General features: G+C 40.0%; 1 protein-coding gene and 1 non-coding gene across 4 annotated transcripts in view; both read left to right on the forward strand.

Annotated features, from left to right (window-relative positions):
• Window positions 1-25,795, forward strand: part of PSEN1 (presenilin 1) — a 69,648-nt gene extending 43,853 nt beyond the window's left edge. For all 3 annotated transcript variants that reach the window (XM_069597012.1, XM_069597014.1, XM_069597015.1), the window contains 5 exons: window positions 3,518-3,616; window positions 10,525-10,611; window positions 13,462-13,635; window positions 23,176-23,294; window positions 24,538-25,795. In XM_069597012.1, coding sequence (XP_069453113.1) covers window positions 3,518-3,616; window positions 10,525-10,611; window positions 13,462-13,635; window positions 23,176-23,294; window positions 24,538-24,693 — 635 coding nt within the window. In that variant the 3' untranslated portion in view covers window positions 24,694-25,795. The remainder of the gene's footprint in view (window positions 1-3,517; window positions 3,617-10,524; window positions 10,612-13,461; window positions 13,636-23,175; window positions 23,295-24,537) is intronic.
• TRNAA-UGC (transfer RNA alanine (anticodon UGC)) lies at window positions 27-94 on the forward strand. Its single transcript has one exon. It is a non-coding gene; the product is annotated as a tRNA-Ala (tRNA).
• Window positions 25,796-26,918: the final 1,123 nt, after the last annotated feature.

A 26,918-nucleotide genomic window follows, 5' to 3' on the forward strand; every position in this document is an offset into this window, starting at 1 on the left:
CAGACGCTTTAACCTCTGAGCCACCAGGGTAGCTCAGTGGTAGAGCGCATGCTTTGCATGTATGAGGTCCTGGGTTCAATCCCCGGCATCTCCACTTTAGCTGAACTTCAGTTTCAGCTAACTTCTCACCCTTTAATCCTTGAAAGGATTAATGTTGAAGCATAAATTTTGGCTTATTTGTTTTTACAGACCCTTGAGACTTTGCCAGTAGTCTAGCCACCTGGTTCTGCCAGTGGTAACAATAGCAGTTACTTATCCAAGGTTTCCCTCTTTAGGCAGAGTAACTGAGATAATCTCTTGCATCATAGATACCAAAGATAGAAATCAAAGTTATACATGTCTCTGTACATATTAAATCCACAGTGCAGACCTCAATTTGGACTTCCAGAGATTCTAGATATACAATGCTTGAGGTCTTGAACAAGGTGTGCAGTGTAACTTTCACCTCCCTTACAGTCTTATGATGTAGGCCTCACAGGGCACCATTATGACATACTAGAGCAAGTTAAAACTTAATAAATGAAACATCAGGGGTGAATCATAATAAAGAATCTGATTCCATTTTTGATATTAAAAAAAAAAAGCTGTTTCTGGAGACAGACTGCCTGGATTCAAATCTAGACTCTTTTACTCCTGTAATTTATTGGGTATGTTACTACAGACACACCGTACTCAACAGTGGAGTCTTAGTTATTATGAATATTAAATTGAACAATGCATATAATAAATATATACAGTATCTACCAGTAAATATTAGCCATTCCTCAAAATATATAATCTTTGGAAGTAAACAAGGTTGTTGTACTTATTTCACTGCTAAAGGCCTGAAGTTTGTAGAGGTAAAGTATTTACCAAAGCTTACGCCATTTGATCTATAATCTGAGTCCTAAGTCCCATGTTCTTTCTAATACAATACACTGTTTCTCCCCATCAATCCTCTGTTTCTTATATACATATACAAATTATCTCTACAGACCTTTGAGTTCCTCTGAAATAAGAGACTTTCTGTCTGATATTTAGAGAAATGATTCATAATTCCATTTTCATAAGAGCTCAAGATATCTCAGTCAAAAAGATTGTTCTAAAGCTTTCAGGTGTTCAAGCTGGTTTTAGAAAAGGCAGAGGAACCAGACATCAAATTGCTAACATCTGCTGGATCATGGAAAAAGCAAGAGAGTTCCAGAAAAACATCTATTTCTGCTTTATTGACTATGCCAAAGCCTTTGACGGTGTGGATCACAAGAAACTGTGGGAAATTCTGAAAGAGATGGGTATATCAGACCACCTGACCTACCTCTTGAGAAACCTATATGCAGGTCAGGAAGCAACAGAACTGGACATGGAACAACAGACTGGTTCCAAATAGTCAAAGGAGTACGTCAAGGCTGTATATTGTCACCCTGCTTTTTAACTTATATGCAGAGTACATCATGAGAAACGCTGGGCTGGAAGAAGCATAAGCTGGCCAGGAGAAATATCAGTAACCTCAGATGTGCAGATGACACCACCCTTATGGCAGAAGGTGAAGAGGAACTAAAAAGCCTCTTGATGAAAGTGAAAGAGGAGAATGAAGAAGTTGGCTTAAAACTGAACATTGAGAAAACTAAGATCATGGCATCTGGTCCTATCACTTCATGGCAAATTGATGGGGAAACAATGGAAACAGTGTCAGAGTTTATTTTTTTGGCTCCAAAATCACTGCAGATGGTCACTGCAGCCATCAAATTAAAAGGAAATTAAATTTCCTTCCTCCTTGGAAGGAAAGTTATGACCAACCTAGATAGCATATTGAAAAGCAGAGACATTACTTTGCCAACAAAGGTCTGTCTAGTCAAGGCTATGGTTTTTCCAGTGGTCACGCGTGAATGTGAGAGTTGGACTGTGAAGAAAGCTGAGTGCCAAAGAATTGATGCTTTTGAACTGCGGTGTTGAAGAAGACTCTTGAGAGTCCCTTGGACTGCAAGGAGATCCAGCCAGTCCATTCTAAAGGAGATCAGTCCTGGGTGTTCATTGGAAGGACTGATGCTAAAGCTGAAACTCCAATATTTTGGCCACCTCATGCGAAGAGTTGACTCATTGGAAAAGACTGATGCTGGGAGGGATTGGGGGCAGGAGGAGAAGGAGACGACAGAGGATAAGATGGCTGGATGGCATCACCGATTCGATGGACATGAGTTTGAGTCAACTCCGGGAGTTGGTGATAGACAGGGAGGCCTGGCATGCTGCAATTCATGGGGTCGCAAAAGGTCGGACACCACTGAGCAACTGAATTGAACTGAACTGAAAGCTTTCAAAACAAAATTAATTTAATTGCTCTAAGAATAAGGGTTTATCATTTAGCATTTCTGTACAATGAAGTATGTTGAAAAACCAAGATAGTTACAGAATATTAAAGGTTGAAACAGGTTGAAAATCTCATTATTTCAGAGCATGGCAAATTCCCCTTTTCTCATCCAAACAAATCAAAGTGGAAGCAGTGAGACTAGAGATTTCTGTGCATTTGTGTGTTTTATTATGGCCGTGGTAGTAGTAGTGTACACGAAGATACGACCACTTGAAAGTGTGAGATTTATTACTTAAATGCATCTGAATGATAGTGATGTCAGTGCAAGTGATCAGATCTTCCTTTACAAATTTACCTATATCTGTTTTACATTTTAAATGCTTGAACTTGTTTTCTGTATTTGTATATTCTGAATTTTCATGACACAGTAAATGTAAGAAAAAATTGCAGTGGTTGAAAAAGAGAAGGTGGTAGGATCAAGAATAATTTATGCGTTATTGCTTCCTCGTTTTGATTTGCAGTTTTTGTAAGACACTTTTTCGCACCATATATATTCTGAGACCTAAATACTTGTGAAGTGCTTTTGACAGGAGAACTGAAGAAATGCTAAACATTCTTACACAGAGGTTTATTAGTTATTTTGTTGAAATTTACTGCCCTCTTATTTGAAGTATTCCTAAGTAGTACATATACTATTTTCAAAAAAGAGAGGATCCCACTCCTGATACCAAAAAAAAGAAGAGATGCATCTTTTCTCCTCTGTTCTTCATATTTTGAAAAAGTTCAGTCATATCCTCTCTATTAAATCCCTCCTAAGCTGTAAAACTTCAGTTTGTGGTTCATAGTTATGTTTAGTTTGGAAATGGCTTGTCCTTGTTTCTGCTTATTGGAAATTGACAACTGCTCTAGAATAATTCTGTCTTGTGATTATTTCTGCCTGTTTTCTTTCAAACTGGGAAGACTTTCTCGTAGAACCCAAAATTCACTGTAAACTAACCAAATAGCAGGCAGACCAAAAGCAAAGATCTCTGTGTGGTGGTGTGTATTTTGTTTAGATTGTCTCCGCCTCCCTCCCCCATCAGCTTACCTGCTGCTTATTTCATATTCATTCAATATCTTTCTTGTAGAAAAAATAATCAAACCTTTTCAGTTGGTTAATTCTTCCCTAACACATTGATTTACAAGTTTAGCGAATACATTTTTCAGATGTCATTTCTATTTTTCTTCTTCTAGATTTAGTGGCTGTTTTGTGTCCAAAAGGCCCGCTTCGTATGCTGGTTGAAACAGCTCAGGAGAGAAATGAAACTCTCTTCCCAGCTCTTATTTACTCTTGTAAGTATTTCAAAATGATGTTAAATTAGTAAACAGCTTAGAATTTATAAAGATTCAAATGCATGTAATTATGATCATTATCATGGTACTTTTTCTTACCTTAAATGCATAGCATTGGTGGGACTCCTGCAGATCTCTATTTCCTTGCAAATTATTATCTTCTATCTGATATTGATTGAAGAGGGTTTTCAGTGTGTGTGGAGATAGAAGAAATGTTAGAGATTGGGGAGCCAGTAATCTTACTTAAAATCTTATTAGTTAACAAGTATTGAATATTTGTTATATACATATATTGTAGGTGGCTCTCACACTAGTATGTTGAAAAAATTATACTGTTCCTTTAGTATGGGTTGGCCTTTGTTTTTGGTTTGTTGTAGAGTCATGCTTTTCCAAATCATTCATTATGTATTTATTGGTCATGACCTGATGTGCTTCCACAGAGCACTGTGGAGGATATAAGGATGGTTAAGATGCTTTGCTTTCCCTCAGAGTGCATTTGCTTACTCTTTTTTTGTTTGACTGTGTCATGCGATTTGTAGGATATTAGTTCCCTGACCGGGGATTGAACCTACAACCTTGGCAGTGAAAGCATGGATTCCTAACCAGTGGACTGCTGGGGTATTCCCTTGCTTACAATTTAGAAGTGAGATAAGGCAAATAGATAAACAACATTCAAGGCAGACTGTTATCAGATTCAGAAGGAATAGGAAGTGCAGAAAGAGCTTAAAACAGGGAAAATCTGAATGGAGAATCATGGAAGGCTTCACTGAAGAGATAGCATTTGGATTAACCCTTTTAAGAGTGGATTGGATTTTGGCAAGCACACATAGAAGAGTCAATTTCAAAAGTGGGCTTGTTGCAAAGAATGACTTGGACCAAGGAATTGAACCCAGGTCTCCTGCATTGCAGGCAGATTCTTTACTAGCTGAGCCACAAGGGAAGCCCAGGAATACTGGAGTTGGTAGCCTATCCCTTCTCCAGCGGATCTTTGCAACCTAGGAATTGAACCCAGGTCTCCTGCATTGCGGGTGGATTCTTTACCAGCTGAGCCACAAGGGAAGCCCAAGAATACCGGAGTGGGTAGCCTATCCCTTCTCTAGCAGATCTTCCCGACCCAGGAATCGAACCAGGGTCTTCTGCATTGCAGGCAGATTCTTTACCAACTGAGCTATGGAGGAAGCCCCACACATTGGAAGTGTAAATGTGGGGCATCTTTTTCAAGTTTCAAGTGTTCAAGTTGACTAGAACATGGAGTGCAAAATGGAAAGAGTACTAGGAGATGGGTTTGGAAAGGCACTTCAGGCAAGATCCAGGATAGCTTTGAATGACTGGTTTAGATCTTTGTATCCTCTTCATGATAGCTTGAAAATCATAGAAAATTCTTGAAGAGTAATGTGATCAGAGCTGTGCCTTTGTAAGCTTGCAGCTTTGGGCAAGATAAATGGGAGGGAGTGAGAACTGAGATACTGGGAAGTATAACTAAGTGAATATTGCCATGATCTAGGTAAAAAATGGTGAAAGTCTGAATTATGGAATGATGATGACAGTCAAGGCAAAGGCCTCAGTGAGAGCTTTTGGGGATCGTTTCAGTTGTTCTTAGTGATGAGTGAGAGAAGTTTAAAGCCTAAAAGAAGGATGATGAAAAAGAGAAGTTTTTCTTATTTGAGAAATCTGTGTAGTGTTGCGTGTGGCCCATATCTAATTTTCTTGGCAGGATCTGTGAGCCATCTGGGGAGAAATTTCCATCATGAGTTTATAAATGAAGTACCAGTGCAGAGGGAAAGGTTGGTAATAGAGATGCAGAATTGAAGAACACCAATATAGAGGTAGTAATTGCAGCTGTGGGATTAGATGGGTGAATCAAATAAAAGGAAAAGAGGAAAGGACCCCAGAAATAGATCTTTCTCAACTGCTCTATTTAGAGAGTGAGAAATGAAGAGGGAATAGTAAAGGAAAAAAGAAAATATCAGAAAATTGGGAAAATCAGCATTTTTCAGGCTTCCCAGGTGCTACCAGCTGTAAAGAACCCGCCTGCCAATGCAAGAGATGTAAGAGACACGGGTTTCTTCCTTGGATTGGGAAGATCCGCTGGTGGAGGGCATGGCAACCCACTCCAGTATTCTTGCCTTGGAGAATCCCATGGACAGAGGAGCCTGGTGGGCTACAGTCCATGGGAGCGCAAAGACTCGAACACGACTGAAGTGATTTAGCACGCATACATGAAATGTCTGCATAGTTTTCTCTTACATACAGTAAAGGGTATTTTTATTGATGGACATTTAGATCATTCCCATCGCAAACAGTACTTGTAGAGAACACTTAGAATTTGTGAATCCTGTTGTATACATACATTTGTAGACATGTAATTGCTAGGTCAGGGGATATGTGCCTTTAAACTTTTTGTTTGCAGCTACACTGGGTCTTTGTTGCTCTGCGTGGGCTTTCTATGGTTGTGGCGAATGAGGGCTTACTCTGTAGTTGTGGTGGCTTCTCTTGGTGCGGAGCGCGGGCTCTAGGCTTCAGCAGTTGCAGCACACAGGCTCTAGAGCACGGGCTTAGCAGTGGTGGCACATGGGTTTAGTTGCCCCGTGGCATGTGGAATCTTGGACCGGAGATCAAAGCTGTGTCTCCTGCATTGGAAGGTGGGTTCTTAACCACTGGACCACCAGGGGAAACCCAGAAGAAGGAAAAGGAAGATAGAATAGCAGAAGATAGTGAGATATATAGAGAGATCAAGTTGGGAACACATGTTAGTTGATCTCAAATCATTCTTGTGACCTTGATGTTAGGTCATTTGTGGGACGTGGAGAAGGTGGGAATTGTGCTTGTAGTAGGAGAAGTCTGGTAAAGTTTTAGAACACCTAGTGTCTGAAACGCAAGGATCTTTCTCTTACTTTTTTCCAGTATAAATGTATTACCACATTCTTACTGTGTTTTTCAGCCAAAAAGAACAGACGAGGCTTTGAGCATCAATATTTTCCTCTTAATGAGCAGTTGGGTGTAAGCTGCTTCTGTGTTATTCCTGGAAATTAAAATTTCTCTCTATATTTGATATTTGTGTGTGTAGAATGTCACACCAAATGTTAATAGTGAATGCTAGGAATTTAGACTAAGGAATATACTTGTAAAAGTATAGAAGTGTGTTCTCTGAAGCAATGCTTCTATTAAGAGATAAGTGGAAATAACTCATGTCTATCAAAAGGGAACACTTTCAAATAATTATGGTCCATCCCTAAAATGGATAGTTGTGCAGCCATTTGTACTCCGAAAGAAAGAAAATAACTCTGTGTATTTCTGATTTTTTTAAATGTCAAAGATTATATATTAATATATACCAAAAGCAAGATTTAAAACAATATATGCAATGTCCTATGGAAGGAGTGGGGGAAAGGACCAAATATATATGGATATGTGTGTGTAAAATCCCAATGATACATTTCAGAATTGATGATACTAGTGTTTACCTCTGGAAAGTGGGATTTAGAGATTTGAGACAGCTTTTACTTTCTTCCTTATGTCTTTCACTTCTTGTAGAGTCTTAAGCAATACCCATTATTTTTTAAAAAGTTAATTGTGAATGTCAAAGTGAAGGGATTGTGAGTTTTAAATGTTTTCCTAGTTTTAGAAATTTGCGTTGTTGTGCTGTTGTACCTACTGTTAGTACTGCAATAATGCTGTGTAACAGACCACCCCAGAATTCAGTCCCTTACAGATAATGCTCACTCAGCATCACCTGCAGATTAAAATTTAGTGCCTTTCGAATAATACTCGTTCACCACCATCACCTGCAGATCAGTTGGCTTGGCTGATCTGACTTGGCTGTGGGTAGCTCTGCCCTGGGAGAAGGCAGTGGCACCCCACTCCAGTACTCTTGCCTGGCAAATCCCATGGGCGGAGGAGCCTGGTAGGCTGCAGTCTGTGGGGTCGCTAAGAGTCGGACCCGACTGAGCGACTTCACTTTCACTTTTCACTTTCATGCATTGGAGAAGGAAATGGCAACCCACTCCAGTGTTTTTGCCTGGAGAATCCCAGGGATGGGGGAGCCTGGTGGGCTGCTGTCTATGGGGTTGCACAGCGTCAGACATGACTGAAGCGACGCAGCAGCAGCAGCTCCTCTGTCCCACGTATTCCCCGTTCCTCCTTGGACTAGCAGTTTAGCTGAAGGTGATGTTCTAGCATTTGGAGGAACAGGAGGGCAGCAGGCCTATTAAGGCCTATGCTCGGTATTAGCACACTGTCTCCTCTGCCCATGTACCATCAGTTGAAGCAAGTCACATAGCTGAGCCCCTGGTCAGGAGGAAGAAAACTGCATTCCAGCCTCAGTGAGGCCGACCAAGAGTGGTGCAAGAGGGGTGAAGAGGTTGTTGAGTTAGCCATGACATTAAGCTTATATGTTAATTTTATACTCAGAAAAAGAATTTACTCTCGTTTTTGAGAAATCATTCCTAGATAATATTTTTAAAAACTTGAATCTGTATAACAATTGATGCTGAGGTATTTTTGCAGTAATTCCACATATATGGGAAAGCATAAGCATAAACCTTTAACTCCTTTGTAAATTAAATAGGTTTAAGAAAGTATTCTCATGAAATACTGAATCTTTAATGAGCATTTCATAAATCATTGAGCTTGAGAGGTGTTTTTTTAAAGTAGAATATGCAAAAACAGCAATATTAATTAGTACTTTCCCCCTTGAAATGGATATATACATGAATATAAAAATTTTAAGTTGGTTCTCCCAGTTATTTGTTTTTTAAAAAAAATACAATCCTTTGATGCATTTATATACTCTTCCCCAGTTAAGGGTATTCAGTATGCTAAAGGATCTTACCCTCAGGAAACCTGAGCATTTTTGTTTTCTGTGTCCCTCATTTGGACAGGAAAAGAGGCACACCTCTTTGGTAGCTTTTCAAAATACAAAGGCAACAATTCCTTGAGGTTGACCATTATGTAAAATTTTTCTGTTTTCATATCACTTTGGGAAGTTTTTAGATTATGTTGAATTTTAATTTGCTAATTTTTCAGTTGATCTAAGATGTTTGGTGTTAAGCCAAAAAAATTGGAAAGTGGGTTTTTAAGGTATTACTTTAGTAATATTAATTCATTCAACAAGTATATATTCTGTTCATGATAATTTACATCAGGGGTTAATAAACTACTGCGCATAACCATATCTGGCCTGTGGCCTGTTTTTGTACAGCCCTGTAAGCTAAGAATGGTTTTTACGTCTTTAAAGAGTTAATGAAAAAGAAAAGAACAAAGAAAAATGTGTGACAGAGGCCAGATGTGACTCAAAAGCACAAAATGTTTACCATCTGGCCCTTCCCAGAAAAAGATTGCTGACCCCTGATTTCTGATACCGAGTATTGGAAGAATTTGCGGCTTTATCTTTCTATACTTGTGTAAAGAAAGAAAATCAAATAAATACTTTCTGCTTTTGCTGCCAAGAACGCTACTGAAATTTGTAAACCTTGGTGATCACCATATTTCCCCTTCATTGGGTTTGGGTTTAGTTACAGCTGATATTGACTGATCCAAGTTATCCTGTAATGAACTTGTCTGACCTCAGAATTACAAAGCTATAGTGAATGAGTAAGTGCAGCTATTACAGGATTTTCATCCTCTTTGGTTATGTATTTCTTTCATACGTTATTCAAGAAACCTTAGAGTATTAGGCAAATAGAATTATAGAATCAGTGACAAAATGCCAGAGAAACATGGATGCCAAGTGGACGGACTGAACTGAGTTTGCAGCACAGTTTTGGTTTCTGCTGTCACCCAGAGTGGCACATGTCTGTATGTATTTTTGTATTACTGTTGGTGTATCTTCAGGATAAATTCCCAAAAGTATTATTGCTGGATCGGAGGGTTAATGTACATGTAGTTTTGTTAGTGGTTACCAAATTCCCCTCCATGTTTCATCGTACCTGCAGTATGTAAGAGAAGCACCATTTTAGAGTATTCACATTGCCTCTTAATTAAAGTGTGATGAGGGAGTGTGTGTGTATACCTAGATCTGTATAGGTATATTAATATATATGTGATTTTTTGGAAGGGACATAGAGAATAGAAGGCAATTGACTATCTCTTTATGTTTATTGCTTTTAACTTTTTTTCCTTATTTCCTGTGTATAACACAGTTTAGCATTATTGAAAATCCCCGAAGTGAGACAGAATATGAGGGAATTTACTTGCATCTTTTGAATTATAAGCATTTGATGCTTTGTGAGCTTCTGTTTTTCCTTTAATTTAGTTCCATAAGTAATTTTCCTCAGAATTCACACTATTTTAGGATATTTAACTAGTCCAGTTGTTTCAGTGGAAAATGTTCAAGTTGAGGCTATGATTTTAGAAAGGTCCAAAAAGCTCTATCTTCAAACATGTAAAAATGATAACTCCTTGTCTGACAAGATCAGAGTAACTTAAATATAATTTGATTTGAGATGTGATGTTTATGCTAAGAAGATAAAATATTCCAGATAGACATGACTTTCTGGAGGAGAATAGAATAATGACTTAGGCTGGGAGATTGAAAGGCCCACTGTGGACACTACAGAAGATGTTGAGGCAAACACAGGTTAGGAGGAGCTGTAGTTAGAAGGAGTTGAGGAATAACAGCCCTATATCAATAGTGAAAAAGAATCTTCCTTCTAGTTACTTTTCAGGGACTATAAGTGATAATGAAAAGTTTTATTATAGCAGCTGCAGTTTGAAGGCCACAATAAACATCCAGCTTCAGAATTTTTTCTTTGATCTACTAAAATCAAAGAGAACCTTTTGTGATTTTTAATATGAATTTACTTCTGGTTGTTTCTCTGATTTGTGTGGAGAAATAACAGCCTGCTCTCTGTTTGTGAGCCTTCCTTCTGTGTTCCCAGTGTTTACCTGGACTTTGTCTTTCTCAACAGCAACAATGGTATGGTTGGTGAATATGGCAGAAGGAGACCCAGAAGCCCAAAGGAAGGTATCCAAAAATTCCAATTACAATGCACAAAGTAGGTGGCTTTATTTTATTATTTCCTGATTTGGGGGATCATTGTCATCTTATGAGTTATGAAGCAATGATTTTAAGTACTTTTCACTGGTCATGAACTGTTTTGAGAATCTCCTGGAAACTGTAGTAACACCCAGCAAACACAGATAAATACTTGAATTCACATGCTCCAAACCTGACAATTGGGCTAGGTTTAAGAATTTCTACCATTAATACCAGTATGAAAATGTTCAAGTTGAGGGTATGATTTTAGAAAGGTCTTAAGCACTATCTTCAAATCTGTAAAAATGAGAGCTTCTTGTCTGACAAGGTCAGGGTAACTGAAATATAATTTGATTTGAGATGTGATGTTTATGCTAAGAAGATAAAATATCCAGATAGACTTGACTTTTTGGAGGAGGATAAGAATAATGACCTAGGATAGGAGATTGAAAGCCCCACTTGTGGACACTACAGAGGATGTTAAGGCAAACACAGGTTAGGAGGAGTTGTAGTTAGAAAGAGTTGAGGAATAACAGCCTGATATCAATAGTCAGAAAGGAAACTTTTTTTTTTTTTTTTTTTTTTAAGAAAAACAGGCTAACCTTATGAGGAAGCAGACAAACAAAGGCAAAATAAAAGTTAAAGAAAGGGCTTTAATTGAGATGCTGTTTATCAGGAAAGGGAGAATTCAGGTTTTATAGAGACAAGAAAACTGCTGATTTAGCATTTCAGTAACTGTGAGGAGGTCACTTTCAACTGGCAATTAGTATTTGGGACCCAAAGATATTTGGCCCATTCTGCAGTGACCGAGGTAGTAAATCAGGCTGGGATTAGACTAGCTTTAGACCTGGTAGAGAAGTGGGAAACAGAGGAGACAGTTGCTCCAGGTCTGGGTATTGTGCTAACCTTGTTAAGCTAGAGATTAGTTACCTGTGAGTGTATATGAGTTTGAGTGTGTTTTTGTACATCAAGATTTTATTCTTCTGACAAGTGTAGATTGAATACCTGACCATGTGCTCAGTATTTTTCAGCACTGGGGATAGGGCACTGAATCAGAGGTCCTGTTCCTGTGGAGCTTGTAGCCTATTTGGGGAGACACACATGTTCACCAGACAGTTCATTCGGTTTGTGATAAGCTCTACAAAGGAGAAGTGTAAGTTGCTATGAAAGTCTATAGTGGAAGACTTTCATTTATTCTAGAAAGTCAGGAAGGCTTCCCTGGGAAGTGATAATAGGAGATAGCCAGCTGAAGAGTGTAAGAGCTTTCCAGAAGGGGAAGCACCATGGGCAGGGACCTTGAAAGGAGGAGGAGCTGGACGAACTCGCTCAGTGGGAGTGCACTTGGTATTTTGGGTGGGCGCTCTTCATTGTGTGGACTCCGCTCTGCACACCATGTAGCATGTTTAACATGCCTGGCCCCTCGCTCACCCACTAAATGCCAGGAGTGGCGTGGAGGTTGCAATAACCAAAAACTCCCCGCATCCTAGTTATTTCCAACCACCCCATGTAAGGAGGTACTACCCCCAGTTGAAAACTAGTGTGTTACAGGAACTAGAAGTTAGATTGGAACAAAGGGGTATAGGTTGTCTGTAAGAGGAAAAAATAATAGAACTCAGGGGTTGCCTGTACCTTAAAAAAAAAAATCAAGATCCAGCACTATGAACATGCTGTTTATAATTAATTATGGAAGTAAATGCCAAAATAAATAGCCAAAGGGGTTGGAAGTATGATGGGGATCAGGAGTGAGGAAGGATAGGGCAGGGACTGCTGTTTTTATTTCTAAATCTTATACTTTTATAATTTTATAAACGAGCTCAGAGAAGATTCAGGTTTTATGGAGACCTGGGTAAGGAAAAAATACAAATTAAAAATACAAAATTGCTAGAACCTCTCTCAAAAAAAACTCCATGCAAGTAAGAAGTGTACAAGCTTCATTTATTCATGGTAGATGAATAAATTTGAGCATCCATTACTTGTATAAAAAATAAAATAAGTGAGAAAAAAATATTATCAATTCCACTTATGTATTTTAACTATTTTTGACGTATGGAAGGTTCTGGAGACAGTCATGTTATACTCCGTTTTCAGTCAGACCTAGTCATGATAACAAAATGACTAGCACATAAGAAAATCCCCTTGCTCCTTCCCATCCTCCACCCTCTAGTCGTGGTCTGCTTTTATAACTCGGTCACTGGAGCCAGTGGTGGGTGCCACCAGTTAGCGAGTGCCACCAGCTGCAAAGATCAGAGGAAACGTTCTCTCACGTGACCAGAAGTCTTGGCTCATTTTATGACTCGATAATTATCAGGGGTCTGAGTTCTTTCCTACCTTCATGCTCTGCCGTCCTTACATGTTGGCTTGGTCCTCGGCGCACTGCTCCTCATGGTCACAAGGTGACAGCTGCAGTGCCAGGCATCATGTCCAGATAAGACAACATCCAGGGGAACAAGGGGCTGCTTGTGGCTTCCTTGAGTCTCATAAAGAGTGAACAAGTGTCCCCCGCTTTCCAGCAGATTTTGTCTCACCACACATTGGCTGGTACGAGCCCCACAGCCTTAGAGCATTCATTGGGAAGAGGAAGGGTGGGGTGACCACGCTTAGCTCGGACTGAACAGAATTAACCACCAGAGTCATGGGTGAGAGGTGGAAACCCAAATAAATCATGACTCTGCCCTCAGGAAATAAGGGGAGAAATGGCTGTTGTGGAAGCAACCAGCGGGCACTGAAATAACCCTTGATTTGTTGTTTAAGGGCCAGCCAACTCACCTAGTTACAACAACAGGTAAATTACTGTTCCCATGTAATTTTCTTAAAGACATAAAGAGAATTTTCCAAGTATTACAGCTGCGATATCCACTTTTTCTTGAAGGCACAGAAAGTGAGTCACAAGACCCAGTGACAGAGAGTGACGATGGTGGCTTCAGCGAAGAGTGGGAAGCCCAGAGGGACAGTCGCCTGGGGCCTCATCATTCTACAGCTGAGTCACGATCTGCTGTGCAGGACCTTTCCAGCAGCATCCTGGCCAGTGAGGACCCAGAGGAAAGTATGTGCCTTTCTCTACACTGGCAAGTCGTGCGAGTCCTGAGTTTTTAAGGTGCTGCAGTATCATACTCTTCCCAAAATAACATGAGTCAGAGTGTTCCAGTCTAATTCTAAACAGCAGTGCAGTTTTTACTGAGAAGTAACAATAGTTGCTGCTTTTCTCATAGTTAAATTTATTAATGGACCAAATTCTACCCCTCAGATTTTTAAAAATTATCCCTTAATAATTTGATAATATCCTTAACCTTGGGGATTGATTTTGTAAGGTAAAAAATTTTTTAAAATATTATTCCAATAAAACTTTAGGTGTACAAAAATGTCATTAATATATTTCGTTCTTTGCTGCACAGAGACCTATGAATTTAAATGTTTTGCCCTTTTACATTGTTCCTACCCTTTGTTGGCAAGCACTGCGTTTTATTAATTCTGAAGAAGATCAAAGGGATTTAGGTTCTGTGCAGTAATGTAAAAGTTTGTTCAGTGTCTGAGGTGTGTAATTGCTCAGATTCAGGTCAGCACTCGGGGCTTCTTAGGATATTAGCCAGTAGAGCCCACAAGTTAGGGCTCAGTCACCTCCTCACTTGGTCTTAGAGAGGTGATTTACTGAATAAGAAGAGATTAGCACATTTCCCAACCAAGTTACCTCAGTATTTTCATTTTCACAGAAGTGAAACTCTTGATTAAAACATACAGAAGTATTAAGTAGTTTGAAGGAAAGAGACACCTAGATTCCTTCTCTGCTGCTGCTGCTGCTAAGTCACTCCAGTCGTGTCCGACTCTGTGTGACTCCATAGGCAGCAGCCCACCAGGCTCCCCCGTCCCTGGGATTCTCCAGGCAAGAATACTGGAGTGGGTTGCCATTTCCTTTTCCAATGCATGAAGGTGAAAAGAGAAAGTGAAGTCGCTTAGTTATGTCTGACTCTTAACGACCCCATAGACTGCAGCCTACCAGGCTCCTCCACCCATGGGACTTTCCAGGCAAGAGATTCCTTCTCTAGTCACTATTAATTGTGACCTTGACATTGTCCTTTAGTTTGAGCAGAACAGTTCTTACTTAGAGCTCACCCTTAGTCTTTTACCTGGGTTAGAACCTGGGCAGATCCATGACTGTGGTGCTGGCTAAGTTTTCAAGATGTTAGAGTCAGCTGCAGCCTGTACCTTTCGCACTCCGGGGAAACCAGACGCAATCACCTCTTAGCCAGGCTTGAACTTAACCTTTGCTGGTATTGTCTCGGCCTGCAGTTACCACTGTAATTAGGTTGCCTCTTCTGTTCTGTCTCTTCTTTTCTCAATGATGTGTAGAAACAAAAGAAGTCAGCAGTGTAGCCGTTGAGCGTGACAGCAGTGGGATTCTCTCATGACTGCTTTTCCTACTTGAAGAGTCTCTCTCTGGATCATCTGCATCCTTCATCAGTAACTTTTTCTTTTTAAAGGAAAACCCCAAAATTGTCCACCTTCAGATTAATGTTTCATTTATCTGGGACCAATATAAACTAATAATTGGCATTCTTTTCTCTTCTAAGCATCCAGCACACACATAACCATCTCATTAGTGGTTTATTCTTCACAAGTAAACCAGACTTGTGGTGGTTACTTACAGAAAAGTCTCAGTTTACAATAGAATTTGATATGTATGTAAAGACATGTGTGTCTTCCAAAACAGCCCTATCAAAATCAAAATTTAATCAGAAAACTGAACACTGAGAGTTTTTAGATAGAAATGTAAAACATGTTTATTCAGTGGTTTGCATTGGAAGTGCAGAGTCCTAACCACTGGACCACCCGGGAATTCTCCTGAGTTCTATTTTAAATTTGCTGATAAAATATACCTACATTTCTCTGTCCATTAAAATGAATTCTGTGAAGCATAACTGTAGCATTTGCCATAATATTATTATTATTTAAACAAACATAAGCCAGTGTATGAAAAATGAGGTGATAATTTTAAGCTTGATCGGTACTTTGGTTTTGTTTATTTTTTTGTAAACCTCTGTTGAGACATAACTCACATACTATACTATTCACCCATTTAAAGTGATGAAAGTGAAAGTTACTCAGCCATGTCTAACTCTTAATGACCCCATGGACTATATAGTCCATGGAATTCTCCAGGCCAGAATACTGGAGTGGGTAACCTTTCCCTTCTCCAGGGGTCTTCCCAACCCAGGAATTGAACCCAGGATTCCCGCAGTGCAGGCAGATTCTTTACCAGCTGAGCCACAAGGGAAGTCCTACATTTACAGTGATGGCCTTAATATATTCACAGAATTATTCAGCCATCACCACAGTTGACTTTAGAACATTGTCAATACCCCATAAAGAAACCTTACAGTCTTTACTATTACCTCGTCAATCCCTCTCATCCTGCCTTCCCCTTTAAAAGTGTGCAATGCAGTGGTTTTTATTATAGGTGTATAGCCATTACCACAAGCTAATGTTGGAATACACTCATCACCTCAGAGAGAAACCCTGTACTCATTACTCCCGTCCCCCCAAAAAACCAACTAATGTACCCTCATAATAGATTTGCCTTTTCCGGCCATTTCAGCTAAATAGGATCAGCCAGTATATGGTTCTTTGTGCTGATTTCTTTCACTTAGCATAATATTTTCAAGGTTTATGTTATAGTATGTGCTGGTTCTTGTTTCTATTTTTTTTTTATTCACTTTTGGCTGTGCTGGGCCTTTGTTGCTGCTTGAGCTTCTCTCTGGATGTGGTGCCAGGGCTTCTTGTTTCAGTGGCTTCTCTTGCTGCGGAACACGGGCTGTAGCACACGGGCTCAGTAGTTGCAGCTCCCAAGCTCTAGAGCACAAGCTCGGTGGTTGTGGCACACGGGCTTAGTTGCTCCACAGCTTGTGGGATCTTCCCAGATGAGGGATCAAACCCATGGCTCCTGCACTGGCAGGCAGATTCTTCACCCCTCGGCCACTAGGGAAACCCCCTCATTTCTTTTTGTAGCCAAATAATATTCCATTTAAAGGATATGTCACGTTTATCATCCATTCATCAGTTAATGGACATCTAGATTTTTTCCATTTCGAGCTATTAGGCATATTGTTGCTGTGAATGTTCATGTACCTGTCTGTGTGGACATAGTTTTTATTTCTCTTAGGTTTATACCTATAGTTAGAATGCTGGGTCATATGATAACTCTATAGTTAACCTTTTGAGGAACTCCCAGATGGTTTTCCACAGTGTCTGTACCATTTTGCATTCCCACTAGCACTGTTTATATGTTCCAGTTCTTACACATCTTCACTGATACTTTTTATTATCTGTCTTTTGATTATAATCATTCAGTGAATGTAAAGTGGTATCTCATCAGGGTTTTGATTTGCCTTTTTCTGATGACTAATAATGTTGAGTACCTTTTTGTGTGCTAAAATTTGTATTTGTTTCTTTTTGGCTGTGCTGGGCCTGTGTTGCTGCACTTGGGCTTTCTCTAGTTGCAGCAAGCAGGAGTACTACACAGTCCTGCTGTGCCATGCGCAGACTTCTCATTGCAGTGGCTTCTCTTGTTGCGGAGCATGGGCCCAGTTGCCCTCTGGCATGTGGAACCCTGCCAGAGCAGGGATCGAACCCGTGTCCTCCGTATTTGCAGGCATATTCTTAACCACCAGGGAAGTCCATCATCTGCATTATTTTTTTAAAATTTATTTCTATAGCTTTTTTTTCCCTTCCCTGAAGAACTTAGTTTCTTTCAGTTAGTTTCTTATAGCACTATTTGGAATCAAGTCTTTTTAAGGCTATCATTTGTTTAGCCACTGTGTGTGCCAAGAACTTTTCTGTATTATTTTTAACTCTGATACCAACCTTGTGAAATAGCTCTGTAATCCCCATCTTGTAGCTGAAGAATTTGAGGGTTAAAGAATGAGTTGGGCTCTTTTGCACACTTGAAACTGGCGGAAATATTCATCATTCTGGGAAGGGTAGCAAGTTAAAGGATAACTGACTCTCTAATTCAGAGCATTGAATTTCACGGGTCATATGGTTTATTTTTCGCATTAAGGAAGACTTCACTCTGGCTTCCACAACTTAGAAAGAAATGCTGGCTACTCAGTAAGATCTTATTAACCAGCACCCCGCTCCTTTGTCACACACATCTGGAGCAGACCCTGCTTCTCAGGGCTTTCAACCCCTATCTTCCAGAAGTATCTCAGGCAACAAAGCTTTAAGACCGGGATCAAACTTCAGTTGGCAATAGTTACTTAACAATCAGAAAGGTAAAACCAAGTTGTAAAGTTTAATGGGTTACTATTGAGCCTCAAGTCAAAGAGTATTTTTGAATCCATAGTTTTGAAAAGAACTTGAAAAGTTAAAAATAATGTTCGACAGTAGAAAATCTAGGACCTCTGCATTTCTGTGTAAGTTTTAGGAATCAGCTTGTTAATTTCTATAAATTGATCCTAAAATTTATTTGGAAATGTGAAGAACTTAGAATATCCAAAACAATTTTGAAAGAGAAGAAAAAAGGTGGTGGACTTCAGCAATCTGATTTCAATGAGAGCTTACTCTAAAACCACAGTAATCAAGATAAGGACAGGCATATAAATCAATGAAACAAAACTGAAAATCCAGAAGTAAACCTTTATATTTATGGTCAATGATTTTTTTTTTACAAAGGTGCTAAAATAATTCAGTGGCAAAGGGATATAATCTTTTCAACACAATCAAAAGTTAACCCAAAATGTGTCATAACCTGAAATGTAAATGGCAAAACTATAACACTTCTAGAAGAAAACAAAGAAAAACTTCATGACCTTCAGTTGGGCAGAGTTCATTAATACAACAGTGATACATAGAGAAAAAAAATTGATAGGTTGGACCTTGTCAAAGTTTAAAACTTCAGACGATACCATTTAGAGAAGAGATATTTAAGAAATTCCCTGGCAGTGGTTAGAGCTCTGTGCTTTCACTGCTGAGGATGAGGGTGCGAACCCTGGTCAGGGCACTGTGATCCCACAAGCCACATGGCACAGCCGAAAAAGAGAGAGAGAGAAGAGGTATCTATACTCATGTTCATAGCACTGTTCACAGTGACCATGAGATGGAGGCAACCTAAGTGTCCATTGACAGATGAATGGATAAACAAAATGCAGTGTATACATATGATGAGGTATTATTCAACTTCAAAAAGAAAGGAAAACCTAACACATGCTGCAGTGTGGATGATCCAAGGCATTATGCTAAGTGAAATAAACTAGTCACAGTAAGATGAATACTGTATGATTCCACTTAAATGAAGTACCTCTAGTAGTCAGACTCAGAGACGGAGAGTGGAATGGTGGTTTCCAGGGTCTGGAGGGAGAGAGGAAGGAGTTACTTAATGAGTACAGAGTTTCACTTCTGCAAAGTGAAGAGTTCTGTGGGTGGACGGTGGTGATGGTGGCACAACAGTGTGAATGTACTTAATGCCACTGAACTGTGTATTTAACCACATTAAAAAAAAAAAAAAAAGCAAGCAAAGGGGGACTTCCCTAGTGGTTAAGAATCCGAGGACACAGGTTTGATCCCTTGTCCAGAAAGATCCCACGTGCTGAGTGCTGCAGCTGCGGAAGCCTGCACTCCTAGGACCTGTGCTGTGCAACAAGAGAAGCCACCACAGTGAGCAGCCTGAGGACCACAGGGAAGAGTAGCCCTGCCTCTCCACACTAGAGAAAGCCTGTGTGCAGCGATGAAGACCCAGCACAGCCAAAAATAAATTTTTAAAAAATTAAAAAATTGGGGGACTTCCCTGGTGGTCCAGTGGCCAAGACCCCGTGCTCCCAGTGCAGGGGGGCTGGGTTCGATCCCTGGCCAGGGAACTAGATCCCACGTGCTCTAACTAAGATCCAGCAAAGCCAAATAAAAATAAGTAAGTTTTTTTTTTAATTAAATTTTTTTAAAAATGAAAAAGAGCCACATACTGAGAGAAAATATTTGTAAATCCTGTTAAAGAATTTGTAGTTAGGATATAAAGAGAATTCTTACAACTCAATAATAGGAAGCTATTTTAAAAATAGGGTAATACTTTTAATAAACATTTCCTCAAAGGAGAAGTATAATGGCTAATAAACACATGAAAAGATACTCAACATCATGATTCAGAATGGCTTTAATCAAAAAGACAGCAACACCAAGTGCTGGTGAGGACTGAAGAAACCAGAAGCATTGTGCACTGCTGGTGGGAATGCACAGATACAGCCATCATAAAGAACAACTTGGCAGCTTGTCAAAAGGCTAAACATTAATTTACCATATAACCCAGCAGATCCACTCCTAGGAATCTCCCCAATGGGAATGAAAGCAGTCTGCCCACACAAAGACGTGTACGCTGATGTTCATAGCAGCATTATTCATAACAGCCAAAAACGGAACACAATCTAAACGTCCATCAACTGGTAATGGATAAACACAATATAGTATATCCATACAATGAAAAGCTATTCATCAGTGAAAAGGAACAAACTATAGATACATGCCAAAATCATGGATAAACCTCAGAAATACGTTAATACAGATGGCCAACAAGCACATGAAAAAGTATTCAACATCACTCATTATTCAGTTCAGTTTAGTCGCTCAGTCGTGTCCGACTCTCTGCGACCCCATGAATCGCAGCACGCCAGGCCTCCCTGTCCTTCACCAACTCCCGGAGTTCACTCAGACTCACGTCTATCAAGTCAGTGATGCCATCCAGCCATCTCATCCTCGGTCGTCCCCTTCTCCTCCTGCCCCAATCCCTCCCAGCATCAGAGTCTTTTCCAATGAGTCAACTCTTCGCATGAGGTGGCCAAAGTATTGGAGTTTCAGCCTCAACATCAGTCCTTCCAATGAACACCCCAGGCTGGTCTCCTTCAGAATGGACTGGTTAGATCTCCTTGCAGTCTAAGGGACTCTCAAGAGTCTTCTCCAACACCACAGTTCAAAAGCATCAATTCTTCGATGCTCAGCTTTCTTCACAGTCCAACTCTCACATCCATATGTGACCACTGCCTTGACTAGACGGATCTTTGTTGGCAAAGTAATATCTCTGCTTTTCAATATGCTATCTAGGTTGGTCATAACTTTCCTTCCAAGGAGTAAGCATCTTTTAATTTCATAGCTGCAGTCACCATCTGCAGTGATTTTGGAGCCCCCCAAAAATGCAAATCAAAACTACAGTGAAGTTTCACCTCACACCAGTCAGAATGACCATCATCAAAAAGTCTATAAATAATAAATTCTGGAGAGGATGTGGAGAAAAGGGAACCTTCCTGAACTGTTGGTGGGAATGTAAATTGTTGCAGCCACTTTGTAAGAATAGTATGGAGGTTCCTTAAAAAACTAGTTACCATATGATTCTGCAACCCTACTCCTGGGCATATATCTGGAAAAGACAAAAACTCTAATTCAAAAAAGACACATATACCCTGATGTTCAAAGCAGCACTATTTACAGTAGTCAAGACATGGAAGCAACCTAAATGTCCATTGACCGGTGAATATATAAAGATGTGGTACATATATACACGATGGAATATATTCAGCAATACAGAAGAATGAAATAATGCCATTTGCAGCAACTTGGATGGACCTAGAGATTATCATACTAAGTGAAGTAAGTCAGAGAATGATAAATATGATGTGGTATCACTTATATGTGAAATCTAAAAAAATGATACACATGGGCTTACTAACAGAACAGAAATAGACTCACAGACATAGAAAACAAAGTTGGTTACCAAAGGGGAACCTGTAGGGTGGGGAATAATTTAGGTGTTTGGGGTTAATAGATACATAGTATTATACATAAAATAGGTAAACAACAAGAACCTACTATATACTACAGGAAGCTATCTTAAGTATCTTGTAATAACCTGTAATGGAAGATAATCTGTATATATATATGTATATATACATATACATTCAGTATATATATAACTGAATCACCTTGTACACCTGAAACTAACACTACATTGTACATCAATTCAGTTCAGTTACTCAGTCATATCCGACTCTTTGCGACCCCGTGGACTGCAGCATGCCAGGCTTCTCTGTCCATCACCAACTCCCGGAGATTGCTCAAACTTGTGTCCATTGAGTCGGTGATGCCATCCAACCATTTCATCCTCTGTTGTTCCCTTCTCCTCCTGGCTTCAATCTTTCCCAGCATCAGGGTATTTTCTAGTGAGTCAGTTCTTCGTATTAGGTGGCCAGAGTATTGGAGCTTCAGCTTCAGCAGCAGTCCTTCCAGTGAATATTCAGGGTTGATTTCCTTTAGGATTGACTGGTTGGATCTCCTTGCAGTCCAAGGGACTCTCAAGAGTCTTCTCTAACCCCACAGTTCAAAAGCATTAATTCTTCAGTGCTCAGCTCTCTTTATGGTCCAACTCTCACCTCTGTTTCCATACATGACTACTGGAAAAACCATAGATTTGACTAGACAGACCTTTGTCAGCAAAGTAATGTCTCTGCTTTTTAATATGCTGTCTAGGTTGGTCATAGCTTTTCTTCCAAGGAGCAAGCATTTTTAAATTTCACAGCTACATTCACCATCTCTAGTGGTTTTGGAGCCCAAGAAAATAAAGTCTGTCTCTGTTTCCATTGTTTCCCCATCTATTGGCTATGAAGTGATGGGACCAGATGCCATGATCTTGGTTTTTTGAATGTCACTATACTTCAGTTTTTAAAAATTATATTAAATGAAAGAAGCCAGTCACAAAAAACTTCATATTATAAGTCCATTTCTATGTGTCTAGAAAAGTCAGATTTATAGTTAGAAAGTAGTTGCTTAAGGCTTGAAACACAAGTATCTAAGTGGGGTGATGGAAATGTGGTAGATGATGGTGATGGTTGCACAACTCCAAGTTTTTTACAGTCATTGAATTGGTGCATTTATGAAATAGATTATACCCCAGTGAAACTGTTTTTCAAATAAAAGGAGATGATACTATCTCATAGGGCTTCTTGTGAGGATTTATTCAAACAAGTGCCAGGTACAAACTAGGCAATAATAGATGACAATTATTATTTACTGTCAGTATTTTTTTATATATAACAGCAGCATCTACTGTTAAGACTGCAGAGTCAGCCCTATAGCATCTGAACCTCCTGTTACAGAAAACCAAAAAAAAAGGGGGGGGGGAACCTAATGAAAGCCTAACTTTGTATAATATCATTTACTGACTTCTCATTCAGTGTGGCGGAGAAGGCAATGGCAACCCACTCCAGTACTCTTGCCTGGAAAATCCCATGGAAGGAGGAGCCTGGTAGGCTGCAGTCCATAGGGTCACTAAGAGTAGGACACGACTGAGTGACTTCACTTTCACTTTTCACTTTCATGCATTGGAGAAGGAAATGGCAACCCACTCCAGTGTTTTTGCCTTGAGAATCCCAGGGACAGGGGAGCCTGGTGGGCTTCTGTCTGTGGGGTCGCACAGAGTCGGACATGACTGAGGCAACTTAGCAGCAGCAGCAGCAGCAGCAGCATTCAGTGTGGGATGGGGAGGGGGCACATTTTTAAATTGTGAAGTCATAGCAAAGAGTGACAAACTTATATATTCATAATCTTTCCATTTTAGGAGGAGTAAAACTTGGATTAGGAGATTTCATTTTCTACAGTGTTCTGGTTGGTAAAGCTTCTGCAACAGCCAGTGGAGACTGGAACACAACCATAGCCTGTTTTGTAGCCATATTAATTGTAAGTATACATTGATTAAAACCTGTTAGAACTCCTTATCTCAAAACTCTGATTAAAAGGCAGCTCTTTTAACCCCAGCTTGGCTGAGTGTTCCAATCACCTGGGGAGCTTTTTAAAAACACAAATAATAGGACCTCACCCGAATAGTTTCACCACGTGGCCACACATTGAAATCACCTGAGAGCTTTTAAAACAGTGCTTCTCTGCCCTGAGATATTATTTAATTTATTTTAATTGTGTTTTTTTTTTAAGTTCCCCCAGGAAATTCTGGTAAGCACTTCCGACTAGGAACCACTGCTTCAAGCCTGGCAGCATAAATAATTATGTAGAGAATTAGATCAGTCTTAAAGGGATAAGCAGTTCCTACTTAGTGTGGGCTTGGTGGCAGTTTTGCATTTAACACCACAGCCTGCAACATACAGTGTCCTTTGGGCAGGCAATATGAGGCAAGAAAAGCTAACATAGTGCCTGATCACACATAGATTTTGCTTATAGAGTCACAATGTGAGCCTGAAGCTTTCAGAACTGTGATTTTAAGTAACTCATAAGATATTTCTTACTGTTGTTCTTGCTGGAGGTGTGATGTCTCATGTATATGTATATATGAGTGAAGTTGGATGAGAGGTTAGATGAGAGCCTTTACTTATGTATTTATTTTGTGATTATATTTGTGATTTATCTTGGTCATATGACCAGTTAGAATTTTCATTTATTTCTCTTTTGAGGTTAGTTTTCTGGATGTGTTTTAGTGTCAGTTAACTAGGGTAAAAAATGGGCTGTATTATATAGCTGCTCTGTCTTTATAAGAAAACATTATACATTTTATAAACAAATATTTGTTGGTTTATTCCATGAGCATCTTTTTGCCCCCAGACAGCATAAAGAATGTTCTTCACCTCTGGGATTTTTAGCCAAACTAAATCTACAGTAGCCAAGTCAATATTTTAGATAGAAATTTCAATATTGTTCATTTGTTTAAAAAACCATTTTGCTTATTTTCAGATTCTATTCCCTACCTAGAATTAGGGGATGAAATATCAATAATATATGGATAATAATCTCTATTGTGAAGAAAAATAAATGTTTCCAGATTCAGTGAAAAAACTTTTGTTCTAAAATTTAACCTCAAAGGATCATATGTTCAGTTAACTAAATCAAGACCCAGATTTGTGATTGAGTTGATTTGTACAGAATACTTGCATAATTATATCTGCATTTGTGTTTTTTCCCCACTTCTCCACAGGGTTTGTGCCTTACATTATTGCTCCTCGCCATTTTCAAGAAAGCATTACCAGCTCTTCCAGTCTCTATCACCTTTGGGCTTATTTTCTACTTTGCCACAGATTATCTTGTTCAGCCCTTTATGGACCAGTTAGCATTCCATCAGTTTTATATCTAGCATATTTACAGTTAGAATCTCATGGATTTTTCTCCTTTAACTATAATAAAATCTGGGGAGGACAAAGGTGATTTTCCAGTGTCCACATCTAACAAAGTCAAGATTCCCAGCTGGACTTTTTGCAGCTTCCTTCCAAGTCTTCCTGACCACCTGCACTATTGGGCGTTGGAAGGAGGTTTCTACGGAAAACGGTTTTGAACACGTCATTGTGGTGAACTAAGTCCCTCAATGCAGAAACTACCAAGATTTGAGGGACAAGGACAAGGCAAAGCCATGGGCCAAAAAGTTGCTGTGCTCCCACCAGCAGGTTGACCTGTGGTCACAGGTGGACTTTACCAACGCTGCAGACTCTCAGGACTACCATTACCAGAAGGTTAAATGAAATGGTTTAAACCAAACAGGACTCTTCATCTTAAGCTACATATTGCAAATCAACCTAATAAATCTGTATTGAATTCTGAACCTTTTCGGGAGATACCATAAGGAGAGCAGGCACCAGCAGCAAAATGGAAAGACGAGAAGGGACTCAAACTTTCAGACTTTTTGCTGCAGACTTACCATTTTTAAATAAGACTTTTTTTCACCTGAGTCAAGTCAGAGGTATAGGTTGATTTTGATACTTCTTCTCAAGCACTGAAGCTCATTACTATCTGTGGCTGCCATTTCTTCCCAAGGCCAGTCTGAACTTATTTGAGGTTGCTTTATCTTAAAAGTCTTAACCTCAGGTTCAAATTCAATAATTTCTGGAAATAATGGGACTGTAACTCAACGATTCCCTATCACCCTTAGGTAAATTCTGGATTCTCCACCAAATTCCTAATTTGTAGGCATATTGGGCGGTTCACTTTCCCCCAGGTGCCTCCCTCCTTCCCTCCCTCTCCCTTTACTCCCCTCACGAGCACTTGTCCTGTGCAGTGAATAAGACAGCCCTGTTGTGGTAGCAGATGGTCCGGTTGTCATAGGATTTTGCTCTTTGTGTGGCACAAAGAATGTGTCATGAATCAGTGCTCTAAGCCCTGTTGTCATAATTTCTTCAATAGCAAAATACAGTGTGTGCCCAAAGACAGTAGAATTAAAGAAGAGTAAAATTGCTCGTGAAGCACTTTTCTGTCCTGGTTTTTTTCCTTTCTTTCTTTTTTTTTAAACTACAACCCATTGTCTCTTGACAGTAGGTCGGAATTTGAGCCAATAGCCAAAAGCCAGTGGTTTATAAAGTTTACAACTCAGTTGTATCTGTACAAAGCTTGAAGAACACCGTTATTTCCCTTGGTAAGTTAAGGGAGAACCGAGAGTTTGGAGGAGAACCAGCTGCCAAGAGAAGAGAGGAGAGGCCCCCAGCAGCCAGTGGGACAAGATGAGACCAAGTCCCGTGAAGGAGAGGATCCGAGTGATTCCTCAAGCAGCTCAAAACGGGTGTTCTGCATTTCCCCTTCTGCGTTACCTTTCGTTTCAATGTACCTCTGTGAGAGCTGGGCCTCCGAGTTCAGCCCCTGAGCAGGTTAGTTGAACAGTGAACAGGAATAGAGTCACCGGCTGTGGGCACATGGCACCTCTGGATGAAGCTTTGCCAGGCACACCCCTTCTCCTACCACAGCCAGCCCTCAGCCATGGTGACCACACCCCCTTCTCCTACCACAGCCAGCCCTCAGCCATGGTGGCCACACTGTGAGCATTTGTGTGGAATGTGGTTTCCCCCTGAGGCTGCTTTGGGTTCTCTGTGGAGTTTCAGTTCAGTTCAGTCGCTCAGTCGTGTCCAGCTCTTTGCGATCCCATGAATCGCAGTATGCCAGGCCTCCCTGTCCATCACCAACTCCCAGAGTTCACTCAAACTCATGTCCATCGAGTCGGTGATGCCATCCAGCCATCTCATCCTCTGTCGTCCCCTTCTCCTCCTGGCCCAATCTCTCCCAGCATCAGAGTCTTTTCCAATGAGTCAACTCTTCGCATGAGGTGGCCAAAGTATTGGAGTTTCAGCTTTAGCATCATTCCTTCCAAAGAACACCCAGGACTGATCTCCTTCAGAATAGACTGGTTGGATCTCCTTGCAGTCTAAGGGATTCTCAAGAGTCTTCTCCAACACCACAGTTCAAAAGCATCAATTCTTGGGAGCTCAGCTTTCTTCACAGTCCAACTCTCACATCCATACGTGACCACTGGAAAAACCATAGCCTTAACTAGACGGACCTTTGTTGGCAAAGTAATGTCTCTGCTTTTGAATATACCAT

Source organism: Ovis canadensis, chromosome 7 (genome assembly GCF_042477335.2).
Source record: "Ovis canadensis isolate MfBH-ARS-UI-01 breed Bighorn chromosome 7, ARS-UI_OviCan_v2, whole genome shotgun sequence".
NCBI classification, from domain to species: Eukaryota; Metazoa; Chordata; class Mammalia; order Artiodactyla; family Bovidae; genus Ovis; species Ovis canadensis.